The sequence below is a fragment of the Littorina saxatilis genome, linkage group LG14 (assembly GCF_037325665.1).
Source record: "Littorina saxatilis isolate snail1 linkage group LG14, US_GU_Lsax_2.0, whole genome shotgun sequence".
In the NCBI taxonomy this organism is placed as follows: domain Eukaryota; kingdom Metazoa; phylum Mollusca; class Gastropoda; order Littorinimorpha; family Littorinidae; genus Littorina; species Littorina saxatilis.
The window spans coordinates 36,755,837-36,778,975 of NC_090258.1; the positions used below are offsets into that span (position 1 = coordinate 36,755,837).

At 43.9% G+C, this 23,139-nt stretch overlaps 1 protein-coding gene across 5 annotated transcripts in view; it reads right to left on the reverse strand.

Annotated features, from left to right (window-relative positions):
- LOC138947680 (V-type proton ATPase 116 kDa subunit a 1-like) overlaps positions 1-23,139 on the reverse strand; it is a 54,057-nt gene that overhangs the window by 9,787 nt on the left and 21,131 nt on the right. For 3 of the 5 annotated variants that reach the window (XM_070319211.1, XM_070319209.1, XM_070319208.1), the window contains 11 exons: positions 22,766-22,905; positions 21,620-21,756; positions 21,012-21,108; positions 20,351-20,469; positions 18,687-18,838; positions 17,784-17,863; positions 17,266-17,367; positions 16,105-16,203; positions 12,181-12,312; positions 11,398-11,518; positions 10,742-10,913 (listed from right to left, as the gene is read on the reverse strand). In XM_070319211.1, coding sequence (XP_070175312.1) covers positions 10,742-10,913; positions 11,398-11,518; positions 12,181-12,312; positions 16,105-16,203; positions 17,266-17,367; positions 17,784-17,863; positions 18,687-18,838; positions 20,351-20,469; positions 21,012-21,108; positions 21,620-21,756; positions 22,766-22,905 — 1,351 coding nt within the window. The remainder of the gene's footprint in view (positions 1-10,741; positions 10,914-11,397; positions 11,519-12,180; positions 12,313-16,104; positions 16,204-17,265; positions 17,368-17,783; positions 17,864-18,686; positions 18,839-20,350; positions 20,470-21,011; positions 21,109-21,619; positions 21,757-22,765; positions 22,906-23,139) is intronic. The other 2 variants (XM_070319212.1, XM_070319210.1) reach the window with 2 other exon arrangements.

Sequence of the window (23,139 nt, forward strand, 5' to 3'; positions counted from 1 at the left end):
TGCCGTTTTCCGCCGACCACGTCACTGCGCTGGACAACTTGAACGGCAAGTTAAGCTGGGTGTCATCCATCCCATGAACGCACCCTCGTTAACCTTCCTGCTCGCCATCGTAGTCAGGTAGGTGACCCTAGAATGACACCCATGGTCAGCCCCAGAGTCACCAATAACTTAAATGCCATTTCCGTTAGCCCACGTCACTGCGCTGGACAACTAAAACGGCAAGAAAGCTGGGTGTCGTTAGCCTTCCTGCTCGCCATCGAGTCAGGTAGGCCACCGCGGCCTATTCAGTCACACCGCCCTGCTGGAAACCAGACGCAGGAGGTTGACCTACAGACGGACACCCGCGGTCCGTCTCTCGAGGCTGGGAATCCTCTACCACTGAGGCATCCCCGTCATCCGCCCTACCCTCCGACTCGAGATCAAGCTCAGAGCCAGGAGGCAGAACATCAGACAGTTTATCGTCGGCAGAACCGACCACTTCCTGCCCCCTGGGCGGAAGAGGACTAAAACGGTCCCCGATATTCTCATTAAGAGACGTACGGAGGCGTTCGTCCTTTCGCTGCTCATAAGAACTCTCACGGCCTCCAACGCACGAGAGAGCCCCCTGAGCTCGCACACCGGCAAGCGGTGTAGACATACCTTGTACTGGTGTCACATCGGGAGAGACACCAAGACGGTACCTCCATCCTGCGAAGCATGGCATCCGCCCGAGTCACAGTCGCCGAAGGCTAAGCGGAAGCCGAAGCCGGAACTGCAGGCGACCGCCGGATCTTGGCTAAGGAAAGAAAACATCAGAAACACCCGCCGGAAGCGCACACAATTCCTCCCGAGTGGAAGAAAATCCAGACGCTAATGACGAAAACTTGAGAGCTCAGCGTCAACAATAAAGAAGCAACGTCGGCTGGCGCTAACCCAGGGCAGCCAGGCGAAACAGAAGCAGAAGAAGCTACACCAGAACGACTACTCTTGTCAGAAAGTAAACAAGTCTGACCGGAAGATTGTTTGTACGTCTGCTAACACGGGAGACTTAACAGAAGTTGACTCAGAGACACAGACGCGGACTTCCCTGCGCCCTTATCTCTCCTTGAGCTCCCTTTCGGAGGCGTAACGTCAGCTACCTGCCTCGAACTAGGCTTCCGTTAAGCGCTATCAACAAGCGCAGCCTCCGCCATAGCAAACAACTCACGAAAAATTTCACAGAAACAATTTCAGAAAAATTTCACAAGTACAAACGAGCGACGAAAACGTCGCTAAAGTTACACAAAATCGGAAAGATCTCACCACACAGCATAGGTACAGGTGTAAAGTAAGGCGGCGACCAAGGGGAGAAGCCAAAGCAAAAGACTCTGGCGAAAAGCTGAAGACAGCAGGAGCGTACATCAGGAGCGTCCTACCCAGTTGAACCGCTGAGAGAGAATGATACAAATGGCGGCGTATGCGCACGCATACGGATGTTGGACCGGACATCGGTCTGATATTATGGGATGGATCACTCTTTTTTAGGGTGGTCTCCCTTGTTACCAAGGGGAACGTGTACAGCGTTACCAGCACTGAACTAGAGTTAATTGCTATATGTGAGTTGGGTAATAATATGTAATTTAATCCCCAGTTTCAATTTCTTGCTACGGGGAGCTAGACGTGTATTTAGACCTTTCCCGTCTAAGAAGACTTCCTTCACAGGAACTACAACTTTCACCTTCAATCACGGTTTGGGCTTTCCTTTTTAAGGGCGATTACTACGCCCGTATACATTCAATGATTCTTCACGTTGAACAACGTAACGAACCGTGAAAATGAAAGTGAAACGGCTTAAAAATGTAACAAAGTTACTTGGTCATAAGTAGAAGGTACTTCAATCATCAATGATACCTTGTTGACACACAGAGCCTAACAGGCTCCGTTACTTGTCTTTTAAAACTAGTGAACATGCAATTGAACGACAACTATTCTTTACTCAGTCGTTACGAATGTCGAACAGATATTTACAGCGGTTGGACCGGTTTCATTGGCGCAATAGAACTCCGCGAACGATAACTTACCTTGCCGCTTTCAATGGAAAGCAACGGCAGGTCACCCTACACATCAATGTAGGAATACGAACAAGACCTTCAACTTCGAAATTACCCAGAAGTTTTTTGCGTTTTAACAGCTTTTTATCGACTACAGCGAGGTTTACCAGGTGCGTTATCCCGACCGGAAGCGCATTTCTGATCCGAATTTTTAGGCGTACAAAGTACCGAGCGCCCGCGAAGGTTACATACGGCGTATGAATACTTCTGTCATTACAAACTGCGATGACTCTTGCGGGCAGCGTAGATACGGAACGCAGTACGCTTGAACGCTGATTGAACTGAAGGCACAGAGCGCCCGCGAATGTTACATACGGCGTATGAATACTTCGGTCATTACAAACTGCGATGACTTTTGCGGGCAGCGTAGATACGGACCGCAGTACGCTTGAACGCTGATAGAACTGAAAGCGGGTTGTATCGAAGAATAACAACAAACCTCGCCCGCTTGGAAAGAAAACCAAACACTGAGATTGAGACATGCGCCTCCGGGAATATTACGGAGGGAACTTCCTTTACTCTCAGAGAAAGGCAAGTAATTCTCTCTCCTATGTTTCTGGGAAACGATGTTTTCTGCGGTTGGCAGATTATGGTTTTGGTATTTTTATCAGATGATCATGGTGGACTCACAGAGACCACGTGGTGGTACTTCTTCAAATTGGATAAAGAATACTTTCCTTGCCAACTTAACTTGATTAACTTGTAAACTTGTATGCGTGCATACATACACATTATATATATATACAGTAAATATATATTTAAAAAAAATTTTTTTTTTTTTTTAAATTGACAAGGAAGAATTAAAGTGTATGCAAACACAGATGGGACATCTTTATTGGGATATAATCCTTTTTTCTTGGCAGAGGGTATCAAAGAAGTCAGTTGATGTTACAAATTCCATTTTCATGGAGTGTTTAAATCAGCTATCTGAGTGGTAAAAGATTTAACTTATGGTTAAACTCAAGTGTTTACACTTTGAGATTTACACTCAGCTAAAATCTGTTGATACCACAGTGCCAGGAGACAGCTCTTCAAATTCAATTAGAACAGGCACACATATATACTTATGTTCTGTTCCAGTGCACAATTGATGTACATTACACTTGAATGACATGTTATCAATAATATACAGTTGAAACCATGCCTTAGGGGCATGAATAAACTTGGTTGTTAACACATGAGTATTACACTCAGCTGAGTTTTCACAACATGCAAGATCGAGCAAGGCTCTGAATAATACTCACAGGTGAGCTTCCTATAATGTTGTCATGCCTCTACTTATTCCTGGTTCGTAGGCAAAACCTAAGCCTCTGACCTTTAACAAGGCCACATCTCTACTGTTGTCAACTAATCCTACGACTAGGTTCTCAGAAGTAGACAACAGGACCTAACAATAAGAGGCCGCCCTTAAATAACACTGGCTCTAGTCAGGTTCATACAAGGGATACAATGTTTATCATTTCATATTATGGAAAATATAACATATTTGCTAAACGAATGTTGTTACAACACACAATTAACTATGCCTCCTAGACAGAGCGGCTACTCTCATGAGAAAGGTACTGGATAAACTCTTGGCACAACCATGCCGTTATCAGTACGAGGGGGAATTAAGTCATATTGACATGTATTTATATATACGTAGACATTACCAAACAGACAATGTCGGGCGCTCTGGGGGAATACCTCCAGTAAGCACAGGAAGAGACAGGCTTCCTTTTCGCCCTGATAACTCCCAGGATCGTTGCGACAGCTAATGACAGACCCTCCAGCTGTCAGGCAAGACGTCCACTGGGCGTAACATGAGTAGAATCTCCCTGAGGTAGCTACAGCCTCGTCTGCAACCTCTCCCTTGAGGTGACCCCGAAACACGGCTGTTGACAGGACTGGGCCCCTCCCACCACTATCTTTGCCAGGGTTCCCCATCATGATGGTGGCTTCATGCATTTTGACTACCAGTATTCAGTGCTGCAAACTGCCTGTAGCGATGCTTCAGCACCGGAAGGACAGCTCCCGCCCCCCATTGCCTGTCTACCACCTCCTGACGGACTGAGGAAGACCTAATGTTTAACGCTCTTGGAACTAGACCAACACTTCACGCCTGACCATATTCAGCAGTGCCCGGCTACACAGAAGTCTGGGAGTGTGAGGAGAATGCATAGAGCCTCCTAGTTATCTTCATCACATGGAATGGAGAGCTAATGGTTAGAGGCTACAACCTTCACACCGGGGAGCCGCCCTACCAGTAACAAGATGGCACCTGCAATCTGCATACAGATCACCAGTCAAACAGCGGTGGACAACTGAACAGGGTATGGTAGTCACATCAGTTTCCATGCATACTGTAAGCTCTTGAGGTCTCTAGATGTCTCCTTCGGATACACAGCTACAAGACAGACACTGCGTACCAAGATAAGAGGAATCAAAGTGTCTCAAGACATTTGCCTGAGGAAACGACTCTGAAGATCACTCACACTTGGAGTGGAGCTTGTTCAACAGGGTAACAGGCCCAAGAATCTTGCCATACAAGCGTCGGGCAACACGGGTGAGCATGTTCAGGCTACATCACAAGGCGGGGAGCTGTTGGAGATAACGCAGAGACGGGGGAAGAAGTGCTCTGAGAACGTCAAGTACAGATTGCTTTCATGACCTGTGGACGGACCCAGCGTAACAACTTGTAAGAGTTGCCCCTTCTTCCTGAATGTCATCTGACACCCGCATCAGCCAGGGGATGATGATAGAAATGTCAGATTGTACAGTCGACACTCAACAGAGGATGTCCGACACCTGTAACAGGTCACATCTCGACTGATAATGGTAACAACTCTGGCAGAAGCATCAACAGGAGAGACGACAGTAGACGTCCTAGAGAAGGGATGGGCCGTTTAAGATCACTGGGCAGGTGCCCCTGAGATGATCAGCAGCTTTTGGAAGACAACCTACCCCAGGGTCAGGCAGTCCTTAGGCTACAAAACCTCATGGTTATCTTCCTTGGACCAAGTCAAGAACCGCCCTGATATGGCGCTTCGTGGTCGGCTGGGCGTTAAGCAAACAAACAAACCAAGTCAAGGCAAAACCCTTCAACAGGGACAGCACTCAACCTACGTCATGCTTCAGAGACGGACAGACTTGACTAAAGAGGGAATGTCTCCCGAGGTGACTCCGCCCGTTTTTCCATGGACTTTCCAGAAAGGACACTGAGAGATAGTCTGAGGTCTGGCCAGCCATCCGCACTATGAGATCCATGGGCCAGATTTCATAGATCAAGGAGGACCTCTCAGCCCATGCGGATTGATTAGTGCTGCCAGACATCTTGGACTGGGTAAACCATACGTCCCTCCATCATTGAGTCAAATTTTCCTGGAACAAGAAGAGCTTCCTCTACCTTTAGGGGTATTGGGTACGGCCACAGACACACTTGGATTTGGGAAGGCTCAGCCACCCCTTCCAACCGAACCTTGAATTGGACAAGCTTTGTTTGCCTCTTACAACTGGCGCTCTAAGATCCCTGGACCACAGAGATAAGACCTAGAGGTATTCCTCCCCCGAAAGGCATAATGAGTGCGGCAATACCTTTGACAGTGGGTGAATGTGTCCATCCCATCCATATGTAGACTCTCAGATGCCTGGACTCAAAAGCTAAAGGAGCTGGAGGAAAGAGACACAGTGAGATCCTAGCAGGAGCTAGGAATACCACACAAGGCTATCTCCCTCGCTCCCAGTCTACGGTGACACAAGGTTATTGGGTGAGTATAAGTTGTGTCACTCTAAGAGCTTGAGGTAGAGACACAGTGAGATCCTAGCTGGAGCCAGGAATACCACACCAGCCTTTTCTCCCTCGCTCGAAGAGCCTGAGGTAGAGACACAGTGAGATCCTAGCTGGAGCCAGGAATACCACACCAGCCTATCTCACTCACTCCCAGTCTACGGCTACGCGTCGTTTTTTGGGCAAGAAACGTGGCAACTCGGGTGCTGACTAAGACCTTTGTGTCAAGTCAGAACTATGCATCAGACCAAGAGAGTACACCTCCTGCCTCAGGCAGGGGCCTGAAAACAACTCTGCATAGTCACCCTAGAGCTCAGCTCCACAAACAGCTGAAGTGCCCCAGAGCTCACAAAGCTATGCTGGTCAGACAATGCAACACTTGCCGCCCGCAGCCACGCCTACTGAAAATCCAGATATGGACTTGGGTGATCTACTAGGCAGAAGTACTACTGAGATAACAACATAAGACATCTTTGTGAGTTCAACCAGAGACTGTAGAGTACACAGAGACGCTTCATTCGGCGCTGAAAATTGAAACAGGAAGCCCTGTGGCGCCACCACGCGGAAACATGTAAAAACCTACTTTCCCTTTCCACAGCAGTAGCGATATCGTGCAGCACAACCATGGCCGCACCAAAAAGAAAACACAGCGGGGCATGGTCTTTGGCCATCAATTGCTCAAACTCACATGCCAAAGGCTTCAGGATGTTCAAATTTCCTGAGGAAGAGAGCAAGTGAGGATTGTTTTTTTGTTTTTTTTTCTCTCGTTAAATGTCGGAAAATCAGTAAAAAGTGTAGCGTCGAACTGCGTGTATTCTACCAGAACAGAGAAAACACACACTGTACACAAGCTCAACAATGTGATTGCGCAGTTGTTTAATTAACATCAGGCTTAATTTTTTTTTGAAGGACAACTGAACAATTGATTCTATTCTTCGTCCAAGCGCAAAAGTCAAAAACTTCTCAAACTAGAATACTTGTGACGATGCCGCTGTTCAAAGTGTCATCCAGTCGGTCCGTACCTCGTTAATTCATCTCAATTCATGTGCGTGTGTGTGTGTGTGTGTGTGTGTGTGTGTGTGTGTGTATGTGTGTGTGTGCGTGTGTCTGTGTGCGTGCGTGCGTGTGTGTGTGTGTGTCAGTGTGTGTGTGTGTGTGTGTGTGTGTAACTGACTCAGAGAGAGAGAGAGAGAGAGAGAGAGAGAGAGAGAGAGAGAGAGAGAGAGAGAGAGAGTGAGAAAGAGAGAGAGAGTGAGAGAGAGAGTGAGAGAGAGAGAGAGAGAGAGAGAGAGAGAGAGAGAGAGAGAGAGAGAGAGAGAGAGAGAGAGAGAGAGAGAGAGAGAGAGAGAGAGAGAGAGAGAGAGAGAGAGAGACACTGAATGACAACGACAATGACAATGACAAATCTTTATTTTTCGAGGGTGACAAGAATAAGCATAGATATGCTTTTTTGCATCTGGCCCTCGCCCTAAAGAGGGACTAAACTATTTTACTATAACTATGACTAGGAAAAAAAAAAGAGAGAGAGAGAGAGAGAGAAAGAGAGAGAGAGAGAGAGAGAGAGAGAGAGAGAGAGAGAGAGAGAGAGAGAGAGAGAGAGCTTTCTGAACAAGAAAGAAGCAACCGATAAGAAATAAGACAATCATCGATCGATCAAGATTCTTTAATTAAAGTCAGCTAGGTCACAATAATGTTGTTTAAGTTGCTGTATTTTACAGTTTTCCTTTCATGATAATTTCTTAGCACCGTGCAATTGACTACCCATTTCACTTTAGAGGTGCTGGGACGACGCCAAGTTGACTAAATGCCTTAGTTACCGATTTGACCGGGAACTATTTCGTTAACGATTTATTCCTGACATATTTTCTCAGGCTTAAGTGACCATGTATACAGTATGTATTTGTATTTGACTAAAACACACAAAAATAACGACGGTTAGTTCGTGAAAAGACACTGACTTGAATCATGTTTGCATAACTACAGCGATGCAGCGGGTATTGCCGCCTAAGTAAATTTGATTTAATTTTAATCTACACCATTTTCTGCGGTGTTTTTATGGTCATTTAAAAAGGATGTTCACAAACAAACATATTTTTTCGTTCAGTTACTTTTTGCAGCACTGTCAGCCGGACAGAACAGACAGTATGTTAATATAAACGTGATATAAACACAGCCGACAGCAGCCACTATACGCGAACTTCCTTGTGCGGCAGGGAGTGGCTCTTTTCCCGCGCGCTGGCTGGCCGGTCTCACTTTCGCACCGCAGCGCAAAGAAGGATGAAGCGTCTCTGTATACTCTATAGTCTCTGGTTCAACTACCAGGGGGCAGAACTTTGCATCAGCCCAAGATAGTGCACCTTCGGCCATAGGCCGGAGAACATCACTGCATAGTCATCTAAGAACTTGTGAGCTCTACAGAAATCTGGAGTGTCCCAGAACCCACAAAACCTATGCTGGGCAGACAACCCAGCAGATGCCACCTACAACCATGTTTACAGAAAACCTAGATCAAGGACCTGGCTGATCAAGCCAGAAAACGGTCCTGCTGAAATCACAAATGGGACCTCTCAGTGAGTTGCATGCCAGGCATGGCACCCTCTTGAGTAAGACAAGAGCGGTCATTCAGCCAATAAGGGCTCAGAGATGCCCATGGTCACTGGGGACCCCCTCACGCTATAAGTGTGGAATTTCAAAGTAAGAAGCAGGTTTTCCCCTTGGGTAAAGGCAATACAGCTGGCTGTCTTTCACTTGCTATTCTAGGACAAATGGTACCTTTAACCATTAAGGGTAGGCTTATAGCCCCCACATGCGTTGAGATAGGCACAGGAAAGGTGCAGACAGTGACCGTACTGCTGAGCGCACTTGCGCTTACTTCCTGTCACGCAGGAGGAACAGCTAAGTCAGCCTGAATTTACACTGGTATCTGTGCCTACCATCCTCATTAGAGAGGTAAATTCAGAGAGGATATATATATTCATTCATGCGACTGGCACAATTGTTTGCCATGGAAAGTGGTGCCTCAGACCAGAATTCTACAGGATCTCTGGAAACTGTCAATCTCCCTTAAATGGAGGATCAGTCGCAGAGACGCACCTTGGTGATAAGTTCAAGGTATTAGAGGAATTGTTATCTCTGACCATTCCTCATCTTTTAGGTCGTTCACCTGATCCACCTGCAGAACTTTACGTTGCTGGGGAGTTGGGTCGCTCAAGGCGCATAATGGCAAGTCATAACCATAACCCAACTTTGATAAAGACAAGTGATCAGAGGAATAGTAACGACCATCGAGTAGAAACCAGCTCTACATTGACAGGTGGGACTTTCTTTCGATTGTCCCTTTCTGGAGCAAGTTGACACAGTGGCAACAATGCAACTTGCCACTCGCCCGACTCAGGATTTCTTGCTTCTCAGTCCGATGATCTATCCTTTTCTTCCCCCGATTTTACAGGGGGGATTCCGGAAAAATGGGCTGAGTCGGGTGAGGTGACACTAGATTACCGATCGAAAGTCAACCCTCCAGCCTGTTATCTATTCTCCTATTAGTTAAATTGAGGTGATGTATTCGAAAGAAATATGTATTTTTTACAAGTAAAATGACTATTTCTAAGAATACTCACCTCAATTTAACCAGAGACCCTCCCACCAACCCCGCTATTGACTTAATAGCTTCGAATTGAAACTGGGGATTATGGGCATTGGCACATGCGCAGAGAGGTACTACCGACAAAGGGAGACTACTCCCCTAAATGGTATACCGACGGAAATCTAGAGTTAGCGACCTTGTTTACAGTCTAGTACTGGTAACATAGGACGCTTCTCAGTCTAGCACTCGTAAGTAAGGTAACTCCTATTAGTTAAATTGAGGTGAGTATTCTTAGAAATAGTCATTTTACTTGTAAAAAATACATTTTTCTCAGTTCAGCCATTTTGCCTACGGTTACGTCTTGGGTTACGCGATTTCTCTGGCTGTAATTTAGCTAGAGCAATATTTTCTTTTGTAGTTTGTGCAGAATATAACATTCTGGGGGATGATTACGAAGGGATTTTGCTGAAATTTTATTATAGTCATATCCAGATTATTTCAAAAAATAATTTCGCAAGCGTTACCCTAAAGTTTGACAGTTGTAACAAAGAAGTGTTCCTAACTCCAAATATAAATATAATAAACAAGATCTGCTTCGTAATCCCCTAGAGCATACCCAGAAGGATAAAATAAAACAATAATTAGAAGTGTGACAATCACATCTGATGAAAATCCGTGTATCTCCTGTACTTCACTTTTGTCTGTATTTTGACTGTTTTTGTCGCGTAAAACCAAAACCAGCAACCGAAAATACAAAAAGTGACTATTCTTTGTCATCATTTGTTCATTTCTTTCATAAAATAACATTCAGACACAATAAAACATTCAAAATTAAAAAAGAGGTAGTGCACTGGCCCACCTCCCCTTAAAGAACAACAAATTAATGAAAAATGACGAAAGTTGATTTGCAGACTTTACAAGGAAATTTACTCTTCTCCAATATCCAGGGGACACAGCTCACACTATTTCCGTCAAAAATAAAGCCACATGCGCCTTTGAAAAAAAATAAAAAAAATAAGGGAACTGCTCTACTGACCCTAATTTTGTGTGTGCCTTGTACTCTGAAACAAATATCTTTTTTTTTATTTTTAGGGGGGGGGGGGGGGGGGAGGGGGCCCTTATCAATAAACCTCTGACTACAGTGGAACCCCCCTTTCAAGACCTCCAAAACTGTGAGAAAATCAGGCCGAAAAAAAGGAGGGGGTCTTAAAATGGGGGTAAATTTACAAAGGTTCTGAACAGAAAGTCTGAGGAAACAAGGTCTTAAAAGGGAGGTGGTCTAAATTTGGGTTCCACTGTATAAGAAGAAGGTGTAAAACTGACCAGTGGAGACGCAGGGCGTGGAGGAACGCGGACAGCCCCTCCATGAGGACGAGGACGGCCACGGTGAGACACGCCCAGAACATGAAGACGATGACCAGCATGAAAGCCCCGCCCACACCCGACGAGCTGAAGCCTATCCTCAGCACCATGCTCCACAGCACTTCCGACAGCTCTGCACAAACACAGGGCATCATATGTAGATTTAAACACACATGGTATACATCTAAAACATTATAATTTGCATAGATTTCTCTCATAATGAGACAAAAATGAACCTCCCTCTCTTCTTTTTCTCTTTCTCACACATAGATGTGTGCACACACACACACACACACACACACACACACACACACACACACACCCACACACGTCAAACATATACACACACATGCACACATACACACACACACACCACACCACACATGGGAGTAAGGCACAAGCAGGTTTGAACATAAGTTAACCTGGGAGATAAACAAAATCTCCACCCTTATCCCACCAGATGCAGCTGCATTTTAAACCCCGAACCTTCCACACAGAAGACCAGTAAGCATTCCGCCAGTCAATCATCTGTTTTCTAGAGTGCCATTTTACCACAACCAACATTACTTCAAAGCCAAGGCTAAGAGGTCTAACCCAACAAAAGAGCAAGGTCATACGTGCATGGGCCAGACTGAGAGCCCAGAGGCGTAGGTAGGAGGCGGTGTGTGAAATACAGCCCAGGCAGAACTCTATGGTGTGAATGGCTTGGTGCACAAACACCTCACCGAAGTCAAAAGGCTGAAACAAACACAAGGTAATGTAATGTAATGTAAGGTAAGGATTGGTAAGGTAAGGTACAGCACGAAAAGATCCGGTAAAGCAGGACAGTATGGTGCAATAAAGTATGGTATGGCGTGGTAAAGTATAGTAAGGTAAGTATAAGGTATGGTACCGGATGCAGGTAAGATAAGGGAGAGCATGCCATGGTGATGATGATGGTATGAATTGATGACAATAGATGGTAAGGTAAGGTATGCTGTGGTGATGATGATGGTATGAATTGATGACAATAGATGGTAAGGTAAGGTATGCTGTGGTGATGATGATGGTATGAATTGATGACAATAGATGGTAAGGTAAGGTATGCTGTGGTGATGATGATGGTATGAATTGATGACAATAGATGGTAAGGTAAGGTATGCCGTGGTGATGATGATGGGATGAATTGATGACAATAGATGGTAAGGTAAGGTATGCCGTGGTGATGATGATGGGATGAATTGATGACAATAGATGGTAAGGTAAGGTATGCCGTGGTGATGATGATGGGATGAATTGATGACAACAGATGGTAAGGTAAGGTATGCCATGGCGATGATGATGGCATGAACTGATGACAACAGATGACACCGACAATGAAGATGATCCTAACGACAGACAACTAGCCTACACCTCCTCACCTCCTCCTGCTCCTCCTCCTGGTGAAGATGGCCGGACGTGTCGTTGTTGTGGACCACCTCCTGGTCATTGTCAAAGTCATGGTCGTGGTTCAGCAGGTCTCCACTCTGCACGGACAGCGGCTGGTGTTTGAACTGCGGGCAGCCACCACCACCATACAGAACAGGGCAAAACAAAGGGCAGACTGGGTCACACGCACAGCTACATCAGGCATGCTTCATGCAATAACTGCAACCCCACCATGTCTGCTTCTTCAAGGGCTAACACAACACTCATGTTACTACAGTACTGCTGCTGCTGCGTTTTCTACAGCTTAATACACAACATGCATGATTGATGGTATGTCACACACTATTCTTATGTTGTGTTGTGTTAAACTTGTGTTGAATTGAATTGATTTGAAAATGGCTTTGCTGAGATTGAAGGCCCAGAACTGTGGATTTTCCGAAAGATAATTGTGAAGATTATTGCTCAGTATGCTTGAAGACAATGTTTTTCCTTCTTTTGCCCCGGGTGATTATTATTTCCTTTTTTCATTCAATTTTCTTTGTAATTTGAAAAGAAATGTTGGATCTGTGACAAGTAAAACAATGTCAATGGTTGTGTTGACTATAGTCTACACAGATTTTAGGCCTAGCAGCCTGCTTTTCTCTGAATCTAATTTGTCTCATCTTTTTTTGCTGTGTTTCTTATGTATATTTTGGAATAATTTTCCTTGTTAATTGTTCTTGAACAGAATCAATGCTGTCTGCTGTATTTAGATATGTGATCTACTTTTATCGAGATGAGAATGGTTCTCACTTTAAACCTATTAAAAATAACTGTAATACAACTGTAAATATAGAAAGCTTTACTACTAAACATCTAAACACTGAACACTCTAGAAGCCTTTGCGAATGCGTGTGTCTGTGTGCGTACGTAACTGAAAAGTACATGTAATGATAAAACATATATTTTCTATAAATTGACAACAGTATAAAAAAACAAGAAGAGCAAACGCTCGATCGAGTCACTTTCGCAGTTCTGAATATTATATGAGGCATCAGATGGACAGGAAGAAATTGCTATTCACAACACAATACAGATGTAAATAATTTGATGTAAAGAATAATCCTATAAAGTTTGAATCAAATCCGATGAATAGTTTCAGAGATATGATATTTCAATTTTTTTCCTTCAAGACATACCTGTGACCTTGAAAAAGGTCAAAGGTCACCAAAGCAGACGTCAAAGTGTAGAGGTCACGGGGTGTCACGTTCACATAAAATTTGAGCCCGGTCACTTTTATAGTTTCCGAGAAAAGCCCAACGTTAAGTTGTGTGTTGCCGAACAGAAAAGGCTAGTTATCTCCCTTGTTTTTCTGATAACGTTCGTAAAAGGCTACAGATGTAAATACTTTGATGTAAAGAATAATCCTACAAAGTTTCAATCACATCCGATGAACTTTGTCAAAGATATAAAATGTCTAATTTTTCCTTTGACGCTGACCTGTGACCTTGAAAAAGGTCAAAGGTCAACGAAACCATCGTTAAAGTGTAGAGGTCATTGGAGGTCACGACTAAACAAAATATGAGCCGGATCGCTTTGATAGTTTCCGAGAAAAGTCCAACGTTAAGGTGGTGTCTACGGCCGGCCAGCCGGCCGGCCGGCCGGCCGGCCGGCCGGACAGACTAACACTGACCGATTACATAGAGTCACTTTTTCTCAAGTGACTCAAAAATGATGCAATGGTAAATAACAACAGCCCAATAATAGAATCAGTAAATATACCACATAGCAAAGATTCATAATCCAAAAACACAACCTTATTGCACAAAATATTCATAAAAAATTAAAATAACTTTATGTCATGCAACATTATCATTGCCTAATAGATGTTCTATAAAGGTCAACACCCCAGCCTAGCTGAACTCTTCATGAAAACTTACCAATAATTTATGTGTAAGCAAACATTGAATTTGCACTCTAAATAGTACTTACTCTTCTTACTCAAATACAAAGACAAATGGAACATTTTTTTCCGTGAACTTCAAAAGTCACACAGATATCCCATACCAGTTAGCAAGAGAACACCATGGCATACTATTGAACCCCCCCCCCGATTTTTTTTTCTCCTACAAAAAAAAACGTGACCACTAATATCCATAGGAAATTAATGAAGAAAACACAACTTTTATCAGCGTTTTTCCTCTCTGCATAGATACATACATTTATGCATGTTAGTAGCAACAATTGCTGAGAACAAGATGGTAACACTAGTAGTGTAGTACAATGTATGAAGACGTGTGTGTATAACATTAGCTGTAGAAAGACAAACACTTAAACAAGCAGCATGCAGCATCACCAGTTGAGTCCGAAGCAGTGACACAAACGCCTACAATCCCACTGGTGGCACCTCGCCTTTACACACACAATTCTGTATCCATATGCATGACACCTATAAATACATCCCTGCAAGCATCTATACCTACAACCCAAGGTGAAAACCTCTTCATACAATTATTTCTGCATGCAGTTTGGGAAACGAGGAGAGAACAGAGACATAGAAAATCCCATCAAGACACAATGAATTGTAGCACATGATGGCAAACCCACCAAAGAGCATCCCGTTCAAAAAGTGTCAGTAGTCCATGCAATGAGAGTCAGGGTACCAACATTAGAAAAAGACCACTTGTTCAATAAGACTTGGGAGAAAGACACACTCAAGTAGGATGAAAAGTACTGTAAACGTAGACACAAAATGTATTATGGGTCTGCCCCCAATTCCCTGCATGTATGTAATGCCAGACCATAAAAAAGCTGCATGATTGCCTGTACTTCTTCTTCTTCTTCTTCTGCATTCGTGGGCTGAAACTCCCACGTACACTCGTGTTTTTGCACGAGTGGAATTTTACGTGTATGACCGTTTTTACCCCGCCATTTAGGCAGCCATACGCCGCTTTCGGAGGAAGCATGCTGGGTATTTTTGTGTTTCTATAACCCACCGAACTCTGACATGGATTACAGGATCTTTTACGTGCGCACTTGGTCTTGTGCGTGCGTGTACACACGAAGGGGGATAAGCCACTAGCAGGTCTGCACATAAGTTGACCTGGGAGATCGGAAAAATCTCCACACTTAACCCACCAGGCGGCCGCGGCCGGGATTCGAACCCTCGACCTTCCGATTAGGAGGCCGACGTCTTAATTGCCTGTACTGATAACAGTCGCTTGTGTGTGTCACAAAGTAGACACGCATCTCCTTCCTTTACCATGATTCTGCCAGAAACGCTATTGACTTTCAATTTAAGCTATCATATTGTTCCTGAAGCAAGCAAGACAGTTTATTGGACTCTATGGGACTCGAACATACTTTGCATTGGGCATTCATTGATTGAAATAAGGGGCTTTTCTTTTACTTGTGAAAGAACTCTGCCCTGCATAGAGAAAATATGATCTTATAATCCTGCTGAATGACCAGTCTCTTGAAACCAAGTTTTCTAATATCTTGGTATACACATTCGCTTGATTATTCAATTCCATCACCACCACACCCATTCCCCACCCAATACAATAATAGGGATGACAAACAGTATCTGAAAATCCACATCCAACTTACCATATACCATAGCATGAGTGGCTGAGAAATTTGTATCTCAGAAATTCATGCATAATCCTGTAAATGGGTAAAGTAACCGCAGTGCTCTTGGTGACAAACCACCTTTCAGGTGCATTTGAATAAATCTAAAATGTTAGCTTTTTACAACATGTCAGTTGTTGTTCTCAGTAAAAGCTTGTGTCAATAAATGAACAACACGAACGAGCGAAACCCTCAGAACCTCAGGAGGTAAACATGTACAACCAGGGAAACAAAGATAATGGAAAGAAACCCTCGCTGTCTAGTGGTCACTATGAAAGAATCAATCGCAATAACGGTCAAAATGTCACCTCTTCTTCTTCCGCCCCTCTAATAAACCTGCGATTATTTTCAAAAACATTGGGCTGCTCGAGCTGTCTGCGTGCCCGGCGCAGTCTCTCTGCTGCCAGCTGTTGACAAGTCACACACAACACACACACCGTTAATGCAGCTATAACTACACTCTCTACCTGTGTCAACGTCAAACACATGCTGTTGACAAGTTACACGCAACACAGACATACTCTGACTGGCAAATCACACGCACAATATGAACTTTTCACTCAGCTATAAACTACACCTGTGTCAACATCAAACACAAGCTGTTGACAAAGCACACACACTGTCACAGCACACACACATCACTAATTATACTAATATCACCACAACAACAAATAACACACACAACATAACTTCCGGCAGAGTTATATTTTCTAAGTATTTGTCTGGAGTAGGTAAAATTAAATATATGAAGTATTACATCTAACATCAACTATCACAAACCAAAGTCTGACAACTTTTATCAACTACACATTTCTGAGTGGTCAGACTTATATGAGAACTTTTAGTGTTATTGCTATGCCAGAAAGAGCTCCAATTTTTTCTTCTCAGTTCTTCTATCTAACCACAACTTCAAAACTTGACCCAAAAAATAAACTGGGAGTACAGACAACTTAGAAAACAAAAAGGAATCCAAATGCCGTAAAAGAAGAGAAATAAACTTTCAAATACACAAAGAACAGACTTGGAAAGAACCAAATTGAATTCAGAATGGGAGAAAGAGAGTTAAATGAAATTAAATTCATAGTTGATAACAAAAAAATAAGGACAACTTGCATCTTAACATTAACTATGAAACTGAATACATGTTCTCAAACTTAGCAGCATAAACTATTCAAACTTAATGGCAAAAATCTCCGCCAAACATGGTGCTCATCTTACTAGGAATGTAACATTTTCATTTTCCTGTAGAACACTAAATCTTAACCTGTATTTGCGCTTTGTCTGTTTACACACTCAAAAGTAGATATAACTTGATGACCCCAAGAGAAACACACCAGATAATGCAAGCACACAAATGTGCACAGCCAAAGTATTTCACAGACAAGCAAGCACCAAGTTCCTGTTAGTATCACAGCAGACGTTCAGGTGAGAAAAGACGCAAGAAGGCCAGTAACACTGTGGATGTTTACCTGTCCAAAGCGCGCCTGATGTCGCATGTAGAAGGGCTTGAAGAACATCATCCAGGGAACGCACAGCCCCGCTACCACCACCAGGAAGCACTGGAACCCTTGCTGTCAACAACACACACACTTTGTCAGACTAGGGACCTACACAGGGACTGAGACAGAACTGGAAAATAACATCAGGGATTATAGCAAAATGTATCGATTGAACATTAGATTTCCTTTCTTTGAGCCATGTGATGCAGAGGCCAACTGAAACTCATATGCAGGCGGCTTGAAAAGACTAAAAAGAGTGCTTGTTTGTGTGCGTTCAATCGTAAAAAGTAAAAGTAAATCTAACTTACATGGACCAATGTACAACTGTTATTTTATCTTTGACCAAAACAAGACATTTGACACAGACCTTGACAGACCTTGTTCACCTCGACCACATATGGGTCTCTCGATCTGTGTCCAATCTGTCATGTCATATGTTGGTGAAAAACACCAATAACATGATATCTAAAAAGAGAGCCCAGACTGACCAGAGATCCTGGAATGTGGTAGACCTCAGGATTATCAGGATGTTCATCTCTATAGTTGAACAGGAACATGTTGATGGCACCTGCAGAAAGAAAAACAGCCTCTACCCAATGTAAATTGAAATAAATCTTGCTGTTATTTTATGTAGGTGGAACTGTGTTATTAGACATGCATGTTCATTGTGATCAGAACCGTGGGTTTGCCTGAACACTTTTTGTGAGCAGAATTATAAATTTTCAAGTCCAACTGAAGTATTTTGAAAAGTTGCCCGTGTCTGCATTTTGGTGGTGAAAAGCCTTGAATAGAACAATGTGTGGGACTGTCGTGTGCGACGCTTATGAACAACATTTGAGTCTGACAGTTATGTGTGACTGTTGTGTGTGACTGTTGTCTGGGAAGGTTTTCTTGGACGGTTGGTTGTGTACAACACTTGTGTCCAGCTGGCAGTGTTCAGCCTTGCTGTTAATGACTGACTATCAGGGTCTTATATCCTCTTAGACCAGTTGGCCTATATTGAGACAGGTATTGGTAATACGCAAAAGGGTGTGATACTTTTGACTCGAACAAACCCGCTGAAGCTGTCTTCTTCAACACGTCAGCATTAGGTTTGTCTCGACAAAGTATCGAGATACGATCATGATAATCAGAGACAAGAGATGATGCATGCGTGTCTTCGTTTTTTCCAAGCCTTTCGCTGTGAACGAAGAATTTTTGTGTGAGCATGTGTGTGCTCGGACACCAAAGAGAGTGCGCACAAAGTTGACTCCGATAAATAAATCTCACGCTGAACCGGGTATTCGAACCCACGCTGATGATGACGAACGGGTTACAAAGCCAGGGCGCTACCAACTGAGCTACGTCCCCACCCCTTGCAGTTACATGTGACAGAGCCACAAGAGACTGACCGATGAGCAAGCTGGGAGCCTTCTGCGACATGGAAGAGTCGTAGGCGACCCACTTGTGGAAGATGCGCAGCACCAGAAAGCCGAACATGCAGAACAGGAACACCAGTGAGGGAATGAAGTCGCAGATGATGTTCAGAGGTTTCTGGAAATACCTGTTACACAACAAAAATATTTAACAAATGATCCCATTGGACACCATCCACCATAGACCAACCTATTTCATTTTTTAGATTTTTCCCCAAGAATGTAATGTAATAACTCTGTGCTAGAATTGATTTTACTGGTTAGCATGACTGAGTTGCTGACTTCTGAAATAAGATTGAAGATGTAAAAAAATTTGTAAAGAAAACAACAACCAACTAAGCGAAACCCCTCTTTCAGGTGTTTCACCCTTTTGAGACCTTTCAGATATTTTTTTTTTCTTTTTAAGATTTACCTCTGCTAAGACTTCCTGTTTTTAAAGTAAGTTCTTCCGAGGTGATAAAAGATAGGGGGTGGGGTGGGGGGTCCATTGTACAGGGTGACCCAAAAAAAAGAGTACCCAAACAAAACGTCATAAATTGAACAAAAATAAAGCAATCTTCATAAAATTTATTTACACACACAAGTAGCCTCTGCATGATTTGCACAGAAAAGTTTAGCGTTCTAGCTTGTCTTTTAGGAAAGTTATGCTCATTCTACAGAACATGCTCCAAATGGCCTCCCTCGGATTTAAATCCCCCAGATTTCTATCTTTGGGGGTTCCTGAAAGACAACGTCTACAGGAACAACCCACAGATAATCACAGAACTCAAGAGAGCCATCACAATAACCATTCGCGGAATCTCGCAACAGGAGTGTGTGCGGGTGATTGATAACTTTGCGCGGCGAGTTCAAGTTTGCCTGCAGCGGCGCAGAGGCCATTTGAAGCATGTTCTGTAGAATGAGCATAACTTTCCTGAAAGACAAGCTAGAACGCTAACATTTTCTGTGCAAATCATGCAGAGGCTCCTTGTGTGTGGAAATAAATTTTATGAAGATTGCTTTATTTTTGTTCAATTTATGACGTTTTGTTTGGGTACTCTTTTTTTTGGGTCACCCTGTACTTATCATTGTACGTATCATTGTGTGCAAGGCTTGATTTTGCTGTTTGACATGACAAACTGACTGGTTTCCTGTGACAGCCAAGCTATGCTCAGGTAAGGAAATCAATCAATCAATATGAGGCTTATATCACGCGTATTTCGTGGGTACGGTTCTAAGCGCAGGGATTTATTTTTTTATTTATTTGTATGCAATTTATATCGCGCACATATTCAAGGCGCAGGGATTTATTTATGCCGTGTGAGATGGAATACATCACAATACATCACGCATTCACATCGGCCAGCAGATCGCAGCCATTATGGTGCATATCCTACTTTTCACGGCCTATTATTCCAAGTCACACGGGTATTTTGGTGGACAATTTTTATCTATGCCTATACAATTTTGCCAGGAAAGACCCTTTTGTCAATCGTGGGATCTTTAACGTGCACACCCCAATGTAGTGTACAGTGCATCCTCCCCCCCCTCCACTTTTCAGACCTGATTTTTTAAAGATTTGATGAGGTTTTAAAAGGGGAGTCCCACTGTACTGGTTTGGAAAATGGCAAGCGTGATCATTGATCCATCAGGTGTGTTACCTGTGGTTGAGGAGGCTGAGAGCGATGCCGAAGAACATGTGACTGATGCCCAGTATGACGCTGAGCTTCATCTTCATGGAGTTGGTGAAGGCAATCTTGTTCTGTGCCATCTGCCACACCTGGGTGACAACAACATGTCGGTCACATCTACTTTTTGTTTCCTTACATGACTGTATACTTTTCTACAGTGGTGCTTTCTCCCCCTCCCCCACCCCCAACCCATCTCTCTCTCTCTCTCCCCCTCTCTCCCTCCCTCTCCTTCCCATTCCCCCACCCCCAACCCATCTCTCTCTCTCTCCCCCTCTCTCCCTCCCTACCACCCTCTCCTTCCCATTCCTTCCCATTCCCTCCCATCCCACCCATTCCCTCCCTCTCCCTCCCTCCCTCCCTCCCTCTCCCTCCCTCCCTCTCTCTCCCCCTTACTCCCTCTTAGTATACTTTCATCTACTGTTGCCCTTTCTTCTATAAGTATCAGAGAGAGGGATACAGACAAAAAAGAGAGAGACACACACACACAGAAACAAAGAGACAGCAGGAATACACACCTTCATAGACACATACAATTCTTCTTCTTCTTCTTCTGCGTTCGATGATAGACACATACAATAAAATACAGCATATGTTATACAAATTAATAAATAAATGATCAAAGAAAACTGACAGGGTCCAGGCCTATTGGGTAGGGTGAGCCCGTGTAGGTTTCGTTGGGGTTGAACTGCAGCTTCTTAAACTCAGACAGAGTGGCCAGGCTGAAGGGTCTGCAACATTGACCACACACACATACACTCTAACATCTCCTCTGCTGCTACAGTGCTACCTGCTAAGTCAATCCCCTCAAATGAGAGAATTACTTTGATATGATTTTGACATACAGTTGAACATGCCCTCTTGATAATGACCACCTGCCCATTCATTACCACCAACTTAAAGGATAAAGTTCTTTCCTTATAATTCACTTTCCATAATGACCGCCTGTTTATATGGGCTACTTCTGGTTGGTCCCTTTGGTGGTTCAACTGTATCAGGAGGTGGGTTTGTTCGTGCGTGCGTGTGCATGCACTGCATGTGTGTGTACTTGTGTCTGTCTGCCTGTATGCCTTTTTAAGTCTGTCTTAGAACACACATAGGTATATATGCATGTGCACAAGTAGATGTGCATGCGTGTAAGCATGTATGCGAGAAATTATTTCAAGAACACTTCCACAGGGCACACAGAAGATTGTAATAGCATCCATCGGAAAGCAGCATTACTGTGAAAAACATACTTACTCTGCAGGCGCGAACCACTGAGACCCAAAGATATTCAAGGACTTGGAGAAGATGTCGTTGTACATAAATCCAGTGTAGATAGAGAACGCCCCCATCAGCAGAATGATGTAGCGCCCTTCAAAGAACGTCTTGAAGATCTGAAAACATCCAAGAATGCTTCGTCAGTGTTAATGTCTTAGCTGGAACAGAAAAATGCATGTTCCAACATTAACAAAAGTGCCCATGGCATTGCAGCTCTGCTTTCAACCTCAGCACAGAAAAGTGTGGGCAGACAGTGTGCAGCTGTAAGTCTCTTGCCAGGCATACTTTTCTTCATCTGCGTTCCTCAGTTTTCTCAGGGTCACCTTATGGTGTAAGCTTTGCGTGAAACACTGTTTTGTATTGTGCCATGTGTGCAGCATGACGCCATCTTGCAGGGTACTAGCCAGGCAAACCTGCACGGTACTTATTGTTTGTCTGTGCACTTAAAAGACAGTTGGGTCGACATATTTGTAATTGTAACGTATTGTTTTGTTAATAACAAACGTTCCAACAAATTACCTTTCTTGTTTTTTTATTCTGAATTTTGGAACGTTGGCAGTCTCTTTGTTTTTGGATCTGTACGGTACTTGTTTACTTAGTAGGTTGGATTCTTGAGAACTGATCACAGCAGAACCCCCAATTTAAGACCCCCTGATGACGGGCGCAGTGGCGCAGTGGTAAGACGTCGGCCTCCTAATCGGGAGGTTGTGAGTTCGAATCCCGGTCGCTGCCGCCTGGTGGGTTAAGAGTGGAGATTTTTCCGATCTCCCAGGTCAACTTATGTGCAGACCTGCTAGTGACTTAACCCCCTTCGTGTGTACACGCAAGCACAAGACCAAGTGCGCACGGAAAAGATCCTGTAATCCATGTCAGAGTTCGGTGGGTTATAGAAACATGAAAATACCCAGCATGCCTCCCCCGAAATCGGCGTATGCTGCCTGAATGGCGGGGTAAAAACGGTCATACACGTAAAAATCCACTCGTGCTTAAAACATGAGTGAACGTGGGAGTCTAAGCCCATGAACGAAGAAGAAGAAGAAGAAGAAGAAGAAGAAGAAGAAGAAGAAGAAGAAGACCCCCTGATTTAAGACCCATCCAGAGGGAGAGGAAAGGAGCGTGACTAACCTCATCTTCAATTCTGCGAGCACCAAACTGCTTCTCCTTGAGCACAATGTAGAGAGCGGCAAAGAACATGATCATGCCGTGGCCCATGTCCGCAAACATCACCGCAAACAGGAACGGGAAACTGATGGTCGTGAAGATGGCTGCACAAAAACATGATCATGGTTATTTCATTTTGTATCAGGCAGCGAAGCATAACATGGTTAAGGGGGGGAGGAAGAGTAGGAGAAAGTGAAAGAGACTTCTGCAAAGAGAGAGAGAGAGCAAAAGAGAGAGAGAGAGAGAGAGAGAGAGAGAGAGAGAGAGAGAGAGAGAGAGAGAGAAAGAGAGCAAGAGCAAGAGCGAGAGAGAGAGATAGAGAGAGAGAGAGAGAGAGA